At 41.9% G+C, this 19,138-nt stretch overlaps 1 protein-coding gene across 4 annotated transcripts in view; it reads right to left on the bottom strand.

Moving 5' to 3' along the window:
- Positions 3,177–19,138, bottom strand: part of NUP58 (nucleoporin 58) — a 39,912-nt gene continuing 23,950 nt past the window's right edge. For 2 of the 4 annotated variants that reach the window (XM_021379191.1, XM_021379183.1), the window contains exons 14-16: positions 16,370–16,468; positions 13,445–13,540; positions 5,783–7,808 (exon numbers count right to left, since the gene is read on the bottom strand). In XM_021379191.1, coding sequence (XP_021234866.1) covers positions 7,639–7,808; positions 13,445–13,540; positions 16,370–16,468 — 365 coding nt within the window. In that variant the 3' untranslated portion in view covers positions 5,783–7,638. Of the gene's footprint in view, positions 3,293–5,782; positions 7,809–13,444; positions 13,541–16,369; positions 16,469–19,138 lie in introns of those variants that run through there. The other 2 variants (XM_021379198.1, XM_021379204.1) reach the window with 2 other exon arrangements.

Below are 19,138 nucleotides of genomic sequence, written 5' to 3' on the forward strand. Positions count from 1 at the left end.
GCGCCGCGGCGCGGGCGACGGAGCCCGGTGGGGCGGCAGCTGGAGGTGGTGGGCGCAGCCGCGGCGGGCGCCTCGGTGCTTCCCGACCGCCTGACGCGAGCGGGGGAAACGAGCTGGGCGTTCCCTGCGGTGCTGAAGTATTGGGAAAGTTTGTGTTCCCCCGCGCAGAAGCTGGCACCCCCGGAGGCGCAGGCGGCTCCTCAGCAACAGCCCGGGGCGGTGCCCGTTCCCGGGGCCCCCTGCACTGCCCGAATCCGCGGAGCGCCGCCGCCAGCACCGCCTGGTTTGGGTTTGGGCCGCGCTTGCATTTTGACGATGAGAAAACCCGCTTTGGTACCGTCCCAGCGCCACTCGCACCGCGGCCCGCCCGGCTCCTCCCGGCTGCAGTCGCGGAGCCCCGCTCTGCCCCGTCCCGTCGCTGTAAGCTCAGAGGTCGCTCCGCTCGTGCGAAGCTTAAGCCGCGTGGCACTGCGATCTCTGGCGCTTTGAGGAGAGGCAGATCTGTTTCATTCTTAGCAGCCTCCCGCACGCGTCTGCTTGCCCTGCCAAGCCGCGCGGGCAGAGCATGAGGCGCTAGCTCAGCTCTAAGCTGCCAACCCGGCGGCACGCAGGCACAGCCCGCAGCGCAGCCCTGCTCCCCCGAGTGACAGCGGCGGGAAAGAGGCGCCTCGGCCTTGCTCCCAAGGCGGGGGCAGAGCTGGGGCAGCGCGGGAGTTCGTGGAGCGCCCTTCCCTCCCCGCATCGTGAGCCGCTGCCATGGAGCACGAACCCGGAGCGCGGCTAGAGAGCCCCAGCTGCTGCTCGGACTGGGGTACTGCTGGCGTGATGGGGACGTTTTTATTTTTCATTCCTGCTTGAATATCCACGTTTTAAAATAGGCATGTATTCAGGAGAGAAAGGCTTTCTTTTACTGGCTCTCAGTTCCTGAGAAATAATTAGAACAAGGTGAGCCGAGGAAAATCTCACTAAAGAGTCAGGGCCGTAGGAGCAGCCCAGGCTGTGGTGACAATGAAGCTCTGGCACCAGGCCGCGGGCAGCGACAGCCACGGGCACACGGGCACCAGCAGCAATGACCCCTCCACCACCTCACAGCCAGCTCCGAAGGCACAGCTGCGTGAGATGAGGGCAAGAGGTGGCTGGCAGCCCTCAGTGCTTGGGGCTCTGTCACAGCACAGAGGCGGCTGCTCCTCAGAGCAGACCCAGTGCAATACCAAGGCCAGCAGCCACCCAGCTATGGCCTTTGGGGCTCATGAGCCAGCTGACAGCAATCAGCCCACGTCACCCTCCTTGCAGTAGGGCCCTGTTCATCCACCTTGGAGCTCCACACACCGTGGGCCCCGTGGCTGCTGGTACGGAATGGGAACTGTGCACAGAGCCAGGCAGGGGGCTGATAGGGGAGCTGCTTCCCACCTGAATTATTGCTGCTGTAACCAACCTCCCAGCAACACAAGGCAAGCGCACAGAGCATCGTTATCATCAACTCACTTCAATTAAAAGGAAAAACCTCAAAGTACGGAAGCTTCCCCTATTCACTCTGCTTTCTGCCAAGCAGAGCACAGAGCACGAGCATTTTTATCACATGAAGGCAGAGAAAACAGTCTCAAAACTGAGTTTTACTGTTGCTCACCTCACAATGCAGGGCCAGCCAGTGGCTTGGTGCCCATGGCACAGCGCTACGCAAGCAGCACCACCACGCAGTTGGGGCCCAGCTCACTGCCTGCACAGTGAGATTCATGCATGCTAGGCAAGAAAAAAGTGCTCTTCCTCCTAATGTGGTTCCATGGGACTTACTACAGCTTCATGTGCAGGGTTGGGTTTTATATAATTAGTGCAAATGAGCAGAAAATTAAAAATGCATAAAAGAATATTTTATAGATTAGGACATTTTAGCATATTGCTTACAAAACAAGTTAAAGACTGTATTTGCTTGCAGCACTGCTATTTTACTTAGCATCAAGAGTATAGATCAAACCTGACTTACCTTATAGATAGATGATTTAACATAGCAGTGAGGATCCCCCTGCTCCTGAGGCTAAAAGATGCATCCCTCCTGCAGCAGTGCCTGTTTTTAAACACGACTATTTCTATTGCTGCTGGAATTCCACCATCATGCACCTGTCCGAGCCCAGGCTCTCACCCAACCCCTGCTTTTGCCCCTAACGTACTTACCCATCACCAAGACAGCGCAACAAATAGAAATGGAGTGTGGGAAGAGCTGATGAAGGCAACACTAAATGGAAAGCAACCAATTACTCAGAGAAGCATTTCTATCTAAGTACTACCACAAATAAATGCAATACATGTAATGGACATTTGCATTCGGCCCTACATCTTCAGTACAGCGACCCTTGCTCCCCGCAGGACGATCTGGACAAGGTGCCACAGCCTCCCCAACTCCAGACACTTCAGCGCACCTTGGACACAAGCAGGACTTGCTGCTGGAACAGAGAGCATTACCACACCCCAAAATAAAATAAGTAACGCTAAAATCTTTCCCTCTTTACTCTCACAGCAGACTTGCAACAGAGCTCAGCACCAGTTTCACCTTGCTGCCGCTGAAGCAGGCAGAGCTCTACCCTCATGGTCTGCTCCACACGAGCTCAGCCAGCGGCCCAGGCAGGGGATGGGCTGACTCGTGCTTCGGCTGCCCGAGGCGTGCAACACCTGCCTGCTCCTACAGAGCTGCTGCGACGGTGGGGTTAAGCAGTGCAGTGTTAGTGGCTTTAAGTTGCTTTGGACAGCCATCAATTTCCTTAGTGAGCAGATGAAATAAAGGTGGCCCAGACGGCCAGGGGATGCTCTCAGAGTTAACAGGATTAGAGATTTTTGATGTTTGGTTCAGAATAGCTGCTATTTAGGTACCTACCCAGGAAGCTAATAGATTAGCTTTAGCTACCCAACTGTACACACTTTGTTCTCTTTCTCCACTCAAAGTTTCACCCAACTGAAGAAAGTCTAAAAAGCTTCTTGCTGCTTTTTCCACCCCCATAAGAGCTTACACCAGATAAACTACTACTGAATTTTGAGTATTTGTCAAGGTTTTTCCTTTTACTATGAGCACCCCCTAGTGCCCAATCAAAACCTCATCATCTTGCTGTTGTGATTGGGATGGTCAGCCCAGAAGCACACACACTGGTTCCGCAACACGACACATTAAGGACACAGAGCCAACAAGGTTTGCCCAGGAGGCAGATACCAGCCTCTGATCAGAAGAGGATTTTGGAGAGAATTGCATTACATTTCATAATGGTGCTGTCCTTGGGCTGCCCAAGTACACGCTGTACACTGACACCTGCATTGAAAAGAAGAGGGAAATCAATCAGCTTGGGAGCTCAGTTGAACAAACCAGAAAAAACACCTTCCGCCTGTTCAGCCATTGACCTGGTTAGAACAGGCATATGCATTCCAAGTTCTCTGTGCAAGAGTTCAGCAAATCTGACCTGGTGTTAGTTCCATACCTAATTTTGCAGAAGCTTCTAAACTTAAGCAGCTCAGAGTAAGCTAGAACTGCCTTACTTCTAAAAGCTTAGAGAAGCAAGGAGCATGCTATTCTCTGGAAAAAGCTCTGAAAGCTAAAGCAACACCCGGCATACTCACCTCCTCACTGTGGTGCTCTGCAACTGCACCACGGGGCGATTAGATTCCTGAGGCTGAATAAGAAAGCACTGAGTAACAAACCTCGCAGCAACACAGCCACGTCAGCCATAGGGATTGCTCAAATACTGGTGAAGAGGAGCAAAACCGTACTGCCTTAGAGAAAGGCGCAAGAAAATGCAAGCGACCTGGAAGCAAAAGGTGAGGCTGCACAACTGTGCCTGTAAGAGCTTGGTAGGGGCTGTCTGAAAGCGGCCGTCTCCTGCCACCTGGAGAAAGCAGCATTCTCTAACAAAGCTATCGGAATCCCAGCGGGAAACCCTTACGGTTATTTCTTCCTGCCTAGAAAATTAAACTGCTACAGCCACCTGCTTCTACCGACTAAACGCAACATTTAACCAGTACAAAACCATGCATTGCAAACTCAGTTGATTTAGCACAAAATGCCAGCATGCAAGCACTGGGCACTGAGCTCAGAAGTGATCCCGACGCGAACTGAACTCAGCCGTCCCATTGGCAGCAGGAAGGCTCGTGCCCTGCACCCCGCTGTCTCCCGCTCCTTCCCAGTGATGTACCTGTCCGGGGAGGCAGGCGGCTCCGGGGCATGGCAGCACTCAGCCTTACTGCCTTCCCGAGCCCAGCCCAGGATGTTCACAGGCTGTGCAGCTCCACTGCTCGGTACGCAGAGCTAGCAGTGCCCGTAGGTAGTTGCCACACTTGCAAGGTAGTGGGAAGGGAAGGTAGGAGCAGCCAGCCAGCACAGTCCCACCAGTCAAAATATATAACTTGATGCTGGAAACTCATTTATTACCCTTTTTTCCATTACATACCTAAGAGTTTTTGGAAAACAAACTTTTGCAGTGCACTATCTATTTACAAGCTACAGCATGGATGCATTTTCCTATACGGTTACTCCTAATTTCTCATTAAACCCTGCACATCACTGCTTGTTTATCCTCTGCTGAGACATTCCAGGTACCAGCACCAACCACAGGTAACAAATGACATAACAGACTCCGGATTACTTCTATTAACAGATGTGTACTGGGAGGGGAAAAAAACCAAAATTATCACTTATGCCAAAGAGGAAAAGGCCACTAAGCCCAAGGTTCAACATATAGTCATGTTAAGAACATGTAAGAGGAAGGGGTATGCCAGGATCTGGATTTCAGAGGCCTGTGGTGAGGAAGATGCATGAAGTCTCTCCAGCTCACCCATTTCAACTTCCTCCCTCCCAAGCAGAAAGAAAACGTGCATGGTAGGCAGCTCACAGCCGGCTTGTCAGGAACACAGGCAAACAGAGGTGTACAGGTTTTGAGACAACAGACCAGGAAGAGGTTCCCAATGCAAGCAAACTGAGGCTTAACTCTGTCATACCTACCGTCACTGCAGATACTGCAGTGAGAACAGTGGAAAACCCAAGGTCCTCCTGGTAAAAGAGGCCACGTCAATCAGTTTGCACCACAGCTGTACAAGGTCTTAATGAATGAAGAGAAGCACATCCCACATCCATCCCACTTCAATCTTCCCTCCTTGAAAGAGCAAACAATCCAGACTTGATCTCATTCCAGTGTGTGTAAGCACAGGTCAGCTTCTTTACATGCCTTGCAGAAAGCTGTGCCAGCCCTCGAGTGTATTTGCGTCTTGCACAACAATTGCACTGCACAGCTTTACTTTAAGAAATACTTGAAACAACATAGGCAATGCTGAACCACAAAAATCATGGCTAAATTCAACAAAGTAATATTCTGGGAAGATTATTATTTCAAATCCAATTTCAGCCACTTTAGTTTGTACTACAGCATGCAATCATTCCATCATATAATCACTTTTCCACCTAGGCTAGAATTAAGGAGAGAGCTGCTGCCTTAACTTGATGAGAAACAGAAGAGAATACACAGGAGGCTCAGACTGCTTTAGAACTGACAAAAATCCCTACCTAGTGCTATGTCACAGCATGGCCCAGCTTTACATAGCTCAGTGTGAAGAGATTCTAGACAAAAACCACAACCATTCCTCCCCGCCCAGCCCTCCCTTTCACTCCAGAGATCGAGGCCCTAACTTCAAGAATTCTACTGTATGTTAAGCAAGAAAAAACCCCCACCATTCTACATATTAGCTGATTATGGTTTTGTTTGTCCTATAACATAGGAAGACAAGAGGAAATGACCTTTCAAATAGGCAAATATGTATTACAAGGATCACAGCATTTGTTTTATTGTTTGCACAATGGTAAGTTGCACATATGGACAAAGAGTACATACTTTGAATTAGTCTCACAAATCAATACATTACAAGAAAGTCCAGTGGTTTAACATTAATTATTAAAAAAAGCAATAACAAAAGAGTAAAAACATTGTGGTTTTGACTACAGCCCAATGTAAGTTTAAAAAAAGTTGAAATCAACATAAGTTTTAAGCTTTCAGTTTTCCCAGACATGACAAACACGCATTAAATCCCTAGGGACCACTCGCAGAGATGCAGTAACACACAAGTGTACAAAAGCGAGGAGTTCCACGCTCAGTTTCTCTGAATTCTGCCAGATCAAGTGATACACTCAGCATTTGTCCAAAAGCAACCACTGCATACATCGCTTCCAAAACATACAAAATGGTAGTAACACTTCAGTAACTGAAAGCAAAGAACTCGCTTGATGCTTGAAAAACAAAAAACCCTTATGCACTTCAACCATTTTAGAAAAAAAGGTGCTTTTGTGAAAATGATTGTGAATATTCATTTGATGCATCTTACAGAAAGCAACATTCAAATCCAAAAGTTCCACATTCACACATCAACTCACATAAGGCAGTAAGAACTTCCTCGGGATGTTTTCCAGATGTTACTAGCACACACTGAATTAGAAATGCAGCACAAGCAGCTATGATGTAATACACAAGATCCATACTCTACTGTTGCAGTAGCTTAACCTTCAAATTACATCATTTTTCTCAGTTCTTCAGCAGCAACTTACTGTACTATAGCTCATATTGAGAGCAGATACGCAACTGCTCTGATGTCCATGCTAGTAGCACTGACCAGAGGCAGCTAGTGAATCAGCCCTGTTCTGTAACATTTAATTCCAATCATGGCTACACCAGTTCAGCCCTATCCCTCCAGCTGCAGGGAAGAGCTCATCCAGATGACAGCTCTGCTTGCAAACAGACCTTGTGGAATCCCGAAACCCTGCAACATCCTGCTGTGCGGCTGGAGAAAAAACAAAGTTTGGGAACATTACCTAGGAAATGTCCGAGTGGAGATCTCGGCTTCTTCTTTAAGAACTGGCTGAGAAATGGCTAAAACAGAAAAGTTCACACTCCACATCCGCTGAACACCGCATACAAAACTTCGTGACATAGTAAACATTGTACTTCAGCCGGTCTTAAGCAACAAAACACGAGAAGCAATGGTGACACAGCCCAGGACCCACCGCCTGACATCCATGGGAACATCAAGATGTGGAACCACAGAGCAACACGGAGGAACAGAACACAAAGTAAAGGAGACCTGTCTGTGGGGAAAGGTTTGCACATCTGGTTTTATTTTATACATATACATACACACAGATGTGTGCGCTGTACTGTATATATTTACATCCATATACACAGAAACACCCTGAAGTAGATTTAAAGGCCATATCCAGAAACAGAAGATATGAACTCTAGTATTTGTACTAGAATATACTTTATCTGTACAAAAAACAAATATGCATATATTCATATGGTATAAAGCTTATTAACAAAAAATATTCTGCTACTAACATCAGTTTAAATAGATGGTTTTACAAGATTCTTTAATAATGCAGTATAGAACATTTCTAAAACTAGGGCCAAAAATAAAAATACATAAACAGGTTTATATTCACAAGAAAATAGCTGTTCGGTATGATTCATTCTGTGTTTCAGACTAGGGAAAAAGTAGCAACTTTTTTTTATTTTTATTTTTTATAAATCTCATGGGATACAATTTAATCAATGCATCGATCTAGAAAAATAGACTTCTCAGATGAACAAAGTTGATTCACTTCCACTTCCCTAAGAGGGGTGCCTATCTCTTCCCTCGCTTGTTTCCAGCCGGAGGTTTCTTCAGCTGAAGAAGCTGCCCTCCTGTCCCGAAGCCTGCAGATGCAGGATTAGACACCCCGAACGTCAAGCCAGCTGATGCTGTGATGCCAGGATTGCTGAAGTTAAACCCAGATGTAGTCGAGCTGCCAAAGCCTTATGAGGGAGGGAAAAACATTTTAAAACAAGTTATAGCAGGATTGCAAGTTTGCTCTCCTCGGAGTTGTGAGCATCAGCTACTTTATTACTATATTAGTAATGTTTTATACCAACATGGATCTACAACAGTATGCCATGTCACTAATACACTTGGACTTGCTACGTCAACTGGGATATTACTGCACTAACACAGTCTACTTCAGCAACTTTAAGCAGCTCTGAAATCACTGTCTATTTGCAACACCACCATTCACATCAACGTGGCACCCAAGAATCCCACTGAAACCACACAGTAACTGTAGTACCATAACCCCCTCCCCAGGCTCCCTGCACTGCATAGTTAGATATGTACCAAGTATAAAGCAGGGTGGGGAGGGAAGGCAAAAGTACAAGTAGACCATGAGCTGCTCACTTCACCTCACAGCAAGTTAATGGCAACACTGGAAATAGAGCCCCTGCCTGATGCATTGTTGACTAGGCTACCTTTCCCTGCCTTTACAACTTCAGTGGCACAGACCCTACACTAAACAAGTGTTGGGAAGGGCTGAAAATCTCTGCCAAATTCCTGGTGTCTAAAAAACACCCTTTATGACTTGAGTCAAACAGCAGCCTTGAAAGCAAAGCTCTGGAAAAACTGAATGAATGGGGGAGCAAGTTTTGCTGTTGCTTGTATTTACATCAAAAGGAAGGGAGGAGTTAAAAAATTTCATTTGGTTCAGCTACAAAGCAAGATTGGTTGAAGTAAATTCATTTGCCATTTTCAGCAACAGTAACACCACATCATTTTACTTTCTTTTTTAAGTATAACCAACTTGATAATACTTGAGAGAACTGGAAGATAAGGTTCCAAGGACTGGTTAATAAGTAGAAGTTCATAACTCTTTCATTCTCTCAAGAAACCAAATAATAAACAATCACACAAAAAAACAAGTATAACATGAGCAAGTTAAGATTTTAAGTAGTTTTATACAAGTTGCACGTATAAATTAAAATATTAGAAAAACAAGACTGATTCGCAAACAAAAGAAGTTTGTTCTTAATAAGCATTACTTAATTTCACCAGTTTTCTGGCAGACAGTAAAAGCAGTCCTTTGTTCATATCAGTATCATCAACCTAATGTCTTAATTATCTTTAAAGCCAAGAAATTAAAACCCAATTGGTTTTCTCAACAGCATCTCAAGTTGCTCGCATGAGCCTGATGTCTTCCATTCTCTCACTTAGCTCTTGATCTAATGCTTCAGTAACATTTCAAAATCTAAGGTGGAATTCTCCCTCCTGTAATGTCTGGATCAGACAGTCCCACTACAGTAACTCATCTTGTTGAGAAAGAAAAAACCAAGCCATTACTGGCATTACGGTATCTGCAGTCCTTCAGCTTGGGCTTGTCTGTGCACAACTCACTGTGTAATGAGTATGTGTGGATCTCAAGTATGTCTAATGATATCGTTCATTTGGGTTTCACCTCAATCTTCTGACTAATTTGTCTCCCATCCTAGAAGGTGAAGGGTGAAGCAAATGTCACTATCCTTCTGCTTTCTTGTTAACGCAGAATACCAGGTAAGATTTTAAAAGAATAAATTGTCTTTCATCTGGAAATCCCATGACTGACAAACAAATCTTTAATAACCTAAGCCGTTCTTCGTAAGTTTTACTTCAAGTGTATAGCTGAGATAGCACACAAGTATTGGTAATGCATACAATGCACAGTAATGTTGTATGTGATCCACAGCGCCAGGGTAAAGTGCACGTGAACGACCTCCAAGCGGCTGCTTCTGGATGTAGGGCTTCTTTTGAACAGTGAAGGGAAGGCAATATGAACTTCGAGTAACGTTAGAGAAAGAAAGATGCACAAGCTGTGTGTGATAGGCAGCTGAGAAGATTTGTTAATTTACCTACAACCTGGGAAGCAAAGGCTGTACAAGTGATATTTAGGACAGCCACAAAAGGATAAAGGTCAAAGGGAAATTAATCTAAAAGGCTTCGTCCTACAAATTCTTTTCAGAGGGAAAATACCCTTACACAGAATATTCAAATACAATCTTTAGATATCTCTAGAAATAGACTTTCAACAAGACATACATTCAGTTTTAGAGGGAAGAGTTGCACACAGTCTTGAAGCATGGCTACAACAAGATCAACCATTTCTTGGTTAAAATTAACGTTACTTACATATCAACTATTTTTAGAAAGTAAATGACCACCTGCCCTTTGGAGGCACAAACTCAGCATCCACCTTAAGGACATTAAAAGTACACTTCACTCATTGGGCGCTTGCACCTCTGCTTCACAGAAGTTGGAAAAGACCTTCAAGATAACCAAGTTCAACCATCAACCTAGCCTACCAAGTCCCATCACACACATTCACGCAACTCAAACTTCAGGCATACCTTACAGATAGGTAAGCCAAATAAAAGATATCAGCTCTCATAACAGGTTGTGGTAGTTTGTTCTTTTTGTTTGTCTCAGTGCTACAGGAATAAGCAGCAGTTCAGCAGATGTCAAAAGCAATCTCCTCCTCCCTCCATACCACAATAGGTACTTTAATTCAAAATGGATTTCCAGCACAAGCTCTGGCTGACTTCCTAAAGCCTCTGTGATATAACTTGCTCATGGCTACATATTGATTCCACATAGGTCCACTTTCCAACAGCAGAAGCACGTCCTGCCATGATCCCATTCAACTGCCTCTTGTACCATCGTATTGACACTGCTATTCAATACAAATTCTCCAATATTAATTCCCAACTCAGATTTCAAAGCATGCTTAGTGTCTCAGCTTTCACACATTCTCTCCCCCACATTTTCTCTGTAAATTCAGTGGCGCGTTTTCTCCTTTTCTCATTATTTTGGGAGTCAATGCTCTTAACTTTCTGCTTAAGTCAGTCTTTCTGGTTGCCATTAGATAAATAAGCAATTCAAAAGAAGGACTTTTCATTAGGAGTAGGCTTTTCACAATGGAAGGAAGCTCTGCCTGCACTTCAGAGAGAAGTATGAAGCATTTGTTTCATCGCACAATTGTGTACACTAAAGGAATTCATAGAATGGCTTGAGTTGGAAGGGATCTTAAAGACTATCCAGTTCCAAGCCTCTCCCATGGGCAGGGCTGCTACCCACCAGCTCAGGCTGCCCAGGGCCCCATCCAACCTGGCCTTGAAGCATCTCCAGGAATGGGGAATCCACAGCCTCTCTCAGCAGCCTGTGCCACTGCCTCACCACCCTCTGAATAAAAAAGTGTCCCCGACATCTAAGCCAAATCTCCTCTTTTTAAAACCATTCCCCCTTGTCCTATTGCTATCTGCCTGTGTAAAAAAGTCAGTCTCCCTCCTTTTCATAAGCTCCCTTCAAGTACTGGAAGGCTGTGATGAGGTCTCCCTGGAGCCTTGTCTTCTCTAAGCTGAACAAGCCCAACTCCCTCAACCGTTCTTCATAGGAGAGGTGCTCCAGCCCTCTGATCATCACTGTGGCCCTCCTCTGGACCTGATCCAGCAGCTCTGCATCCTCTTTGTGCTGGGGCCCCAGGCCTGGACTGAGTACTGAAGGTGACGCCTCATAACGGAGTAGAAAGGGATAATCCCCTCCCCTCTTCCGATGCAGCCCAGGATACAACTGGCCTTTCAGGCTGGAAGAACACACTGCTGGCTCATGTCCAGCTTTTTGTGCACCAGAATTCTAAAGACTTTCTCTGTAGGGCTGCTCTCAGTGAGTTTTTCTCCCAGTCTATACACATGCCCAGTATTGCCTCTACCCCACTGCAATACCTTGCACTTGGCCTTGTTGAATCTCATCGGGTTCACGTGGGACCACTTTCCAAGTTTGTCCAGGTCCCTCTGGATGGCATCCCTTCCTTCTATTCTATCAACTGCACCACTCGGCTTCGTGTCATCAGCAAACTTGCCAAGGGTGCACTCAGTCCCACTCTTGAGAGATTGACATTGAATTGAGAGAAGACTAGTTGCACTGCCTTTCACCTACTGACACACTGGATAGAGAGACTGCTCCAGGACTGAACTCAAACTACTATGAAGAGTTGCTTAGGTACTTTCATAGCACAAAGTTCTCTTCAAACACACAAACTAAAACAGAAAAGCAGCGATATTAGTAAAAAAAAATTCAAAGTTTTACAGCAAGTAAAGGTAACTCAAACACTCAACAGGAGCACTTTGAGGACCTCTAATCTTCATTCTAAACTAAGAACAAACTGATGGAAAACACATGGAGGGGAGCTGAGGCATTACCTAAGCGACCCAGGATGGCATGACAGAACACTTCCTATACACTGACTTGGGCAAAACACCGAAGTGCTCACATCTAAACAAAAGCTGTAACATCAGTATACCCACACATGCCACATCCCCCCATCTCTCAGCTGTTGAAAATAAAGATGCAGAAACAACATAAAACTACCTTCTGGTGGGTAATAAAACATTCTTGTTTCAGAATTCTGGAAACGTTACTTATTAAATAGGACACAAAATAAAAAACATTACTAGCCTTACACATCATTTGTACACACAAACTAAAGAGCTTATGCAATTCAGACACTGTACATCAGAGTTTTGGACATAAAAAGTAAAAGTCAACATGCTTCAGAATAATCAAACTGTCACAGAATTTTCAACTCCATGATCCCAGTCTAGATAATGATTTTCATGAAAACTATTTTATGAAGAACAAAATAAGAATTACATTTAATCTTTTATGTTCCTGGTTACCACCTTCTGCATCTGTGACTCCTCAGATAGCTGAAAATAATTATAATCTTACTGTGTCCAACTCATTCGCACTGCTACAAAGAGGCTGCAACATTATTTGAAAATGTTACTATGAACAAAAGTGTAAGGAGTGCAAGTTTTGACTTGTTTGATGTTAAAAAGACAAGCTAAAGAAGGCTGATGCTTACGAACTGCATGCTGCAAAGTCAGATTTCTCTCAAAAAAGCACTAGGGTGTTACACCTTCATGCTGCCGTACAGCCAGTTTAGTGAGCCATTTACTATGGTTATAATAATAGCAGTTAAAGCTTCTTTTTTAAAAAGCAATGGTGCTACTAAAATCTAATTCCAGGAGACATGATACTTCTTCAGTCTGTCACTGAAGAAAGGCTAGTAAGCTACACAATTCCAAAAGAAGCTCTAGTTTAAGTAAATAGAGATGCAAGCTATAGGAGTGCCTGTAAGATTTCAGCTGTCTGAATTAAGAAACTACATCCATCAACAAAATAAAACAAAAAGTGAGATGATGTTGACACGATTAGCTCAATTGTCAGAGAAATATTTTCAATTTGAAATAATTAACACATGAATTACAGGCATACAGAAAGATACTTATAATTTGCTATTCAGAATATACAGGAGAAGAAAAGCAGTTTTAAGGAAGCCATCCAGACATTTTAAATTTTTTTTTTAATGTAGGAAGTGGAATTACCGATATATTTGTCACTAATTTATGCATTAATTTCAATAGCTCAAGCAACAGTATGGCCTATGCATTCAAGCAGTAACTGCATTTCTATGCCTCAGACTGCATCTGATCCAATCGGATGCATCTGTTCTCCTCCTTCAACTTTGACAGACGTCATTAAATGAAAAACAACGCTCACTTAATACTTGAATTAAAAAAAAAAACCAACCAACCTGCACTTAGACTTCCTGATGGTTTACTTGTTGTTCCAAACCCAAATGACGATGCTCCTGTGGCACTGCTTCCAAAGGCAGAGCTACTTCCAAATCCTAGCAGAACAGTAAAGACACACAACAAAAAAATTATAGGCACAGCAATTAAGGACATACACGTTTGGGGCAAGTATTCTAAAAACAAACATAACTCTAAGCATTATTTGGTAAAGAAATATTCCCAAGGCTACCGCCACAGGAGCATCTTATTCTCAACATAGCATTGCTTTCTATAAGAAAATAGTGTGAACAGGAAAGCTTTGGAGAAAAATATTTCCTTCAAAATACAAGATGGAATAAAACTAGCTATAAGTGATTATTAGTGAAGTATCTGAGTATACCACATTGCTAACGAATTGCTGTTAAATCAGCAAGAGAACAGTATAACAGATGAGCCAAAACTAAGAAAATGCAAACAAGTTTATGACTTCTATTACAGAAAGTCGTGATCTTCACCCACTACTCCAAGAGAAAAATTCCCTAGGCTTAAAAGAGAGCAGACTTCTCCTTGAGTTTACATTTAGCTCACTTCAGGGGTTATTTCATTCCCCCCCCTACTCTAAGCTTGAGGGTGATGAGCTTTACATAACAAAATAAGTTAGAATCTAGAATAGAAACATTATTTCATAATTTTTAATGGAAAGATCACCATAAAAAAGGGCAGCCACGAATGTTTAACTGTATTAAACTCATTCATTTTGCAATTCCTATTTACTATCTCAAACTATAAATTTCAGAATTTCAAACTGTGCTATTGGCATGAACTAACTTCAAGGTAAAGGAAAAGCAAGCTGATATTTGCAGTTTGAGATTAAGGACAGATCAATGGAAGAGAAATACAGAATATATTTTTTGCTGTCTTAAGAGATTATCAGAATGAGAACAGTATAGTCAAGGAAACGAGGCCCCCATGTTAAGTGCAACGTGTCAGGTAACGTACTTTACTGGAAATGGAATCTTTACCATTCCTTTCGCAAAACAATTTTTACATTTTTAAACTAGTAACGACTGGGTACTATCTGAGGCTGTGTTCCACAGTCTTCTGTAGTTTTTAAACCAAGTAGTTTTAATTTAATATAACAACAAATATCATTTAAATGCAAGGCATTTTATTTTGAATGATGCACCTTTTTTCTCCTATCTAGCCTGCAATAATCTACCAACGGACAGGTCTCTATCAGCAAATATTTCATGAAGCATTGGATCTATATGCTGCTTATCTTACATACTGAAGTGCAAAAGCCTGGATGCTTATTATTGACAAATTCATAAATATTTGTTTCCCAGACACAATGCAGTTTCAAGAATATGTTAAAAATTGTTCTGATTAAGAAAATTCCTTATGTCTGAAATATTTATTCTGCTCATTGCATTCCAAGCGCATTACTGCAGGACAGTTTGCATGTATTCCTTCATTCTTCTACAGTTGCTTCCGTGAGACAGCTTTCTTGATTTGTCAAAAGACCAAATCTTTACAAATTAACATAGAACAGATGAAATGCAAGCAATTGCATACTTGGTTTACGAGGAAGGCAAGGTAGGCCTCTAGTACTAAATTAGAAGCAGATGTTCACCAATTTAAAATAAAATGTTCTTTAATTTATATTGGTAGGATTGGTAAACACAAACAATCTTTAGCCTACAATCTCTGGCTCAAAAGTTTTATGGTTTTAAAGCATCTAAAACATTGCAGGAATAACAATAATCCAGAATTATTCTCCATTCAGCCCACTGCTTTTAGTTATTTCTCCTGTTTGTTGTCGCATAGACTTTCTTCTATCTGAGCTTAAATTCCAATGAGAAAACATACTGGTAGATTTAAAGATAATTTCAAGATAATCATTTAAGGTAAAACTGATATAATCTTCAAGTATTATGTATCACAGCCATTAAGCGTTTCCAATAGCCAGTGATGTTTATTATTTTAAATATGTTACAATAGCAGTTCTCATACTTTGAGAACACTCAAATGCAGGGATACAGAATGCAACTGCAGAAAGGACATAACAAGAAAAACCACAATACACCCTTTGTGCTCATCGTATGTGATTGTCTTTGCAGAGCTTACCCAAAAGCTTCAACAATCACTACTGTCTTTTGATTTGCATTGTAGGAACCCCTGACTGGTACAGGTAGGAATATTTGTACGCAAATATCACATTTCCAGTTGTAGTTCTACGGCTGAAAATGCACTACATTCAGATGAAAAGGTCTGTATATATTTTTCTTGCACGTCTCTTACTAGCACTATTAATCAACATTTTGAAAGTATTTTACCTCCTCACTTTCAAATGCCGCTTCGCTTTACAGCTTCATACTTTCTTTTCCCTACCTTACCACTGATGAACAGAGTTAACAGCTAGAGCAAACATTTCAACCAGCAGAATCCCAGAACTGCACTGTTTTCTAGCAGTCATATCTTACTCCAATCAGAAACTGGCACCCACAGTTAAGAGCTGTACGCAACAGGTGAAACATTTCTATGTATTACTTATAGCACATTTCCATGTGTTCACTTTCAAATACACAACAAATTAGGGCAAATTGTAGTTACAAAACGACGTTCTTGATTCACTTTCCTACAGCTCATGGAATGGCTTGGGTTGGAAGGGACCTCAAAGATCATCCAGCTACAACCCCCCTGCCGTGGGCAGAGTTGCCAACCAACTCCTGTGTGAGAACTTCAACCTGGGTTTTTACTACAATACAGCATTAGCCTTAGCTAACTCTTTCTGCAAGGCACAAAGAAGTTTGGGAAGTGCAGACTGCCAACTGTAAAGGTCTTGCCCCAAAACAGATCACCCTCTTGGTGGAGTTTAAGGTTTACAAGAGATTCAGATGTGCGGTATAATAGTTCAATGAAATATTAGAAAAGTTAAAGTGTACCTCCGAGGCTTGAAGAACCTAAGCCACTTGATTGCAAGCCAGTGCCAATACCTGAGCCGAATGGCGTTCCAAAACTAACTCCCAGAGATGGCTGTGGCCCTGGTATAAAAAAAATGAGAACAAACTTGCCTTACTCTTTCACAGTAAAGAGGTCCTTCATTTATTTAAGTACTTGACCATGTGAACATCACTGCTTTCATCAAATCCCATTAAGACCCCAAATTTTACCTTACCAAAACTCCTCACTTAACTGTCTGCCTTTATGTCCACCTGATAAAAATTTAAGAAAACACTGATCATAATGAGACGAAACTTGCCCCAAACTAGTAACATGACAATAGTACCATTTACCATTTCCAAAAGTTTCACCTTAAACTTTAATACTTGAATCAGTAATCAAAATCCTGACAGAACTATAGGTAACATGTTGCCACTTGTATTAATGGAATTGGAAAAGTGGTAACCTTCAAAGAACAAAAGAAATGACACTATTCTATTAATTTAATAAGTAGGAATCTTCAAAATTACTCAAGTATTCCATCCAAATTTAAAGAGAACACTAAGATAAAAAACAAGACAATGACTTTATTTTATTAAATTTATTGTTCATTATTTAAGCAAGTCAATTACACAGTAACATGACAATTCGATTTTTTTTCCACACAAGTGATAACTGAGTTCTGTTAAGCTCTGCTACATTACACCGTTCAGTAAGTTAAACTAGTCAAACCACCTGTTTTGATAAACATTTACAAAAGGCACAGTTTTGTGTACCTTAAGGAATTAGATACATTCAAAATTTCAGAGTTTGTCCCATAACTAAAAAAAGGTGACAGTGGTTTCCCTGCACACTCGCACTACGATGCAGGACTGTCACAAAACATTTTCACTCTGCCAAGATAACGTTTACAGCCTCAGTTCATTTCATTCTTCTTACCTTTTTTATAAACCATTGGGAATAAAGAGTCAACTTGCTAGCCCATTACTAACACATTTTAAAATAATTAATTCTGATAAATTAATATATTCTAACAGTTTTCACAGTACAATTTTATATTCCTGTCTTTTTCAAGCAGTTTTCAGTGCACTAGTCAGTTTCATCACAAAAATACAGTGCCAAACTCTTAATCCATAGACATTTGCACCTTTCCTCAAGACAGCCTTCTTTGTCTTTGAACACTCTTTATTTACTGTCTGTGAGAGTCATGATTTACTCAAATACTACTACAAAGATCCGATGATTAAGTCTTTTTCTTGAACAATTACTAAAGTTTGGGTTTAATTCCAAACATCCTTCTTAATACCACAGGACTTTCTGTAACTAATATTTAGCTCAAGTTTTAAATTGTTAAGTAGTTCAAGCTTTTTAAATCACGTTTTTGAAGCTCTCAATGGAAAAAATCACTTTGAATCAAGTGAAAGGCACTGTACATTAAAAAGAAACATTTTCGCAAGGAACACAATTCTTACGTGATCCAAGCTGAATGACATCTGCATACTCAAAAGTAGTGTTCAACTAAATTTTAAGAGCAACTAAAAGTTGTTCGCTTTCAGTCTCCGCTTGGCGGGGAATAGTTGGAAAACTCAAGCTAGTCTTTCCACTGAAGTCTACCAGATGCTTTAACTACAAATTTTCACAAATTCCAAACTAGAATTGTTTACATCCAGTTTAAATACTGATACATCTACCTAGCAGCTCTTAAAAAATAATAGTTTTCATCAATGAAAAGAAACCCTAAACAAGTCAGTCATCCATTAAACTAAAAGAAACCCCAAACACGTATCCAGTTCTTTCTCAAATAGAGTGCACAGATTTTCTATCTCAGTAGGAGGCACTGTTAGTGGAAGACCTTAAAACAAAGCGCTACAGTCTTCCAGCAAGGCTTTTATTCCCCCCTCCAAATGCAATATGCTTTTAAGAGCCGGTAAAAAACATTATCCTAAAACACCTCAGATTATATAAAACAGGATCACATCTCTTAGGCTAACAAGCTTTTCATTGAGCAATAGTATACGATATTTGTTGATTTTGTACCATAATGTGCTGAAGGCATCATCACTATTTAAAGTTCTTTTGAGTAAACAATTTTTCAATAGCAAAAAAACAGTAATAAAAGATTCCTCGATGCCAAAAGTACTAGCAAAAATTAGCACTTCCGGTTATTATATAGGTACGAGACAAATTCTTTAAAACATGTAACTTAACACTTCTATAACTTGCTATACTCGCCCTGTAGAGCATTTCAGTTTAATTAATTGGACCCACAACAGAGTCCAGACAGGTCAGTAAGATTTCCCAAGTGACATTCCGCGACTTTTAAATCACAGCTGGTCCTAACAGTGAACAAATTCAGTCTCACAACTTCAATCTGATTCTGACAAAGTAATACATTGACTAGATTTAATCAAGGTTAGTATCAAATTACACAATTAAAAAATTAAGTGCTATGAAGATTTGAGTATCATTTTCTATTAACTCTTTCAAGTCAAAACACAACAAAGTATGCTACACTTTGACCAACTCTGCACTTCACCAGTCAAGGAGAGAGTAACTAAGTTCTGGGGTTATTTTTTTTTTCTTGAAAGCAGAGGTAAGGTGAACTTGAAAAGCATTTCTTTAAGACAACTTAGTCTTGCCAGAAAAACATCAGTTTCAGTCTCGTGGATTTACAGCTCTTAGCTCGCTAGGCAGTAACTTCCATTAAAGTCTTTCATTTCAGACTCATTAATAGTAATAGGTAAACTAGCCACCATCATTTTAGCCTCCGT

The sequence above is a fragment of the Numida meleagris genome, chromosome 1, assembly GCF_002078875.1.
Source record: "Numida meleagris isolate 19003 breed g44 Domestic line chromosome 1, NumMel1.0, whole genome shotgun sequence".
NCBI classification, from domain to species: Eukaryota; Metazoa; Chordata; class Aves; order Galliformes; family Numididae; genus Numida; species Numida meleagris.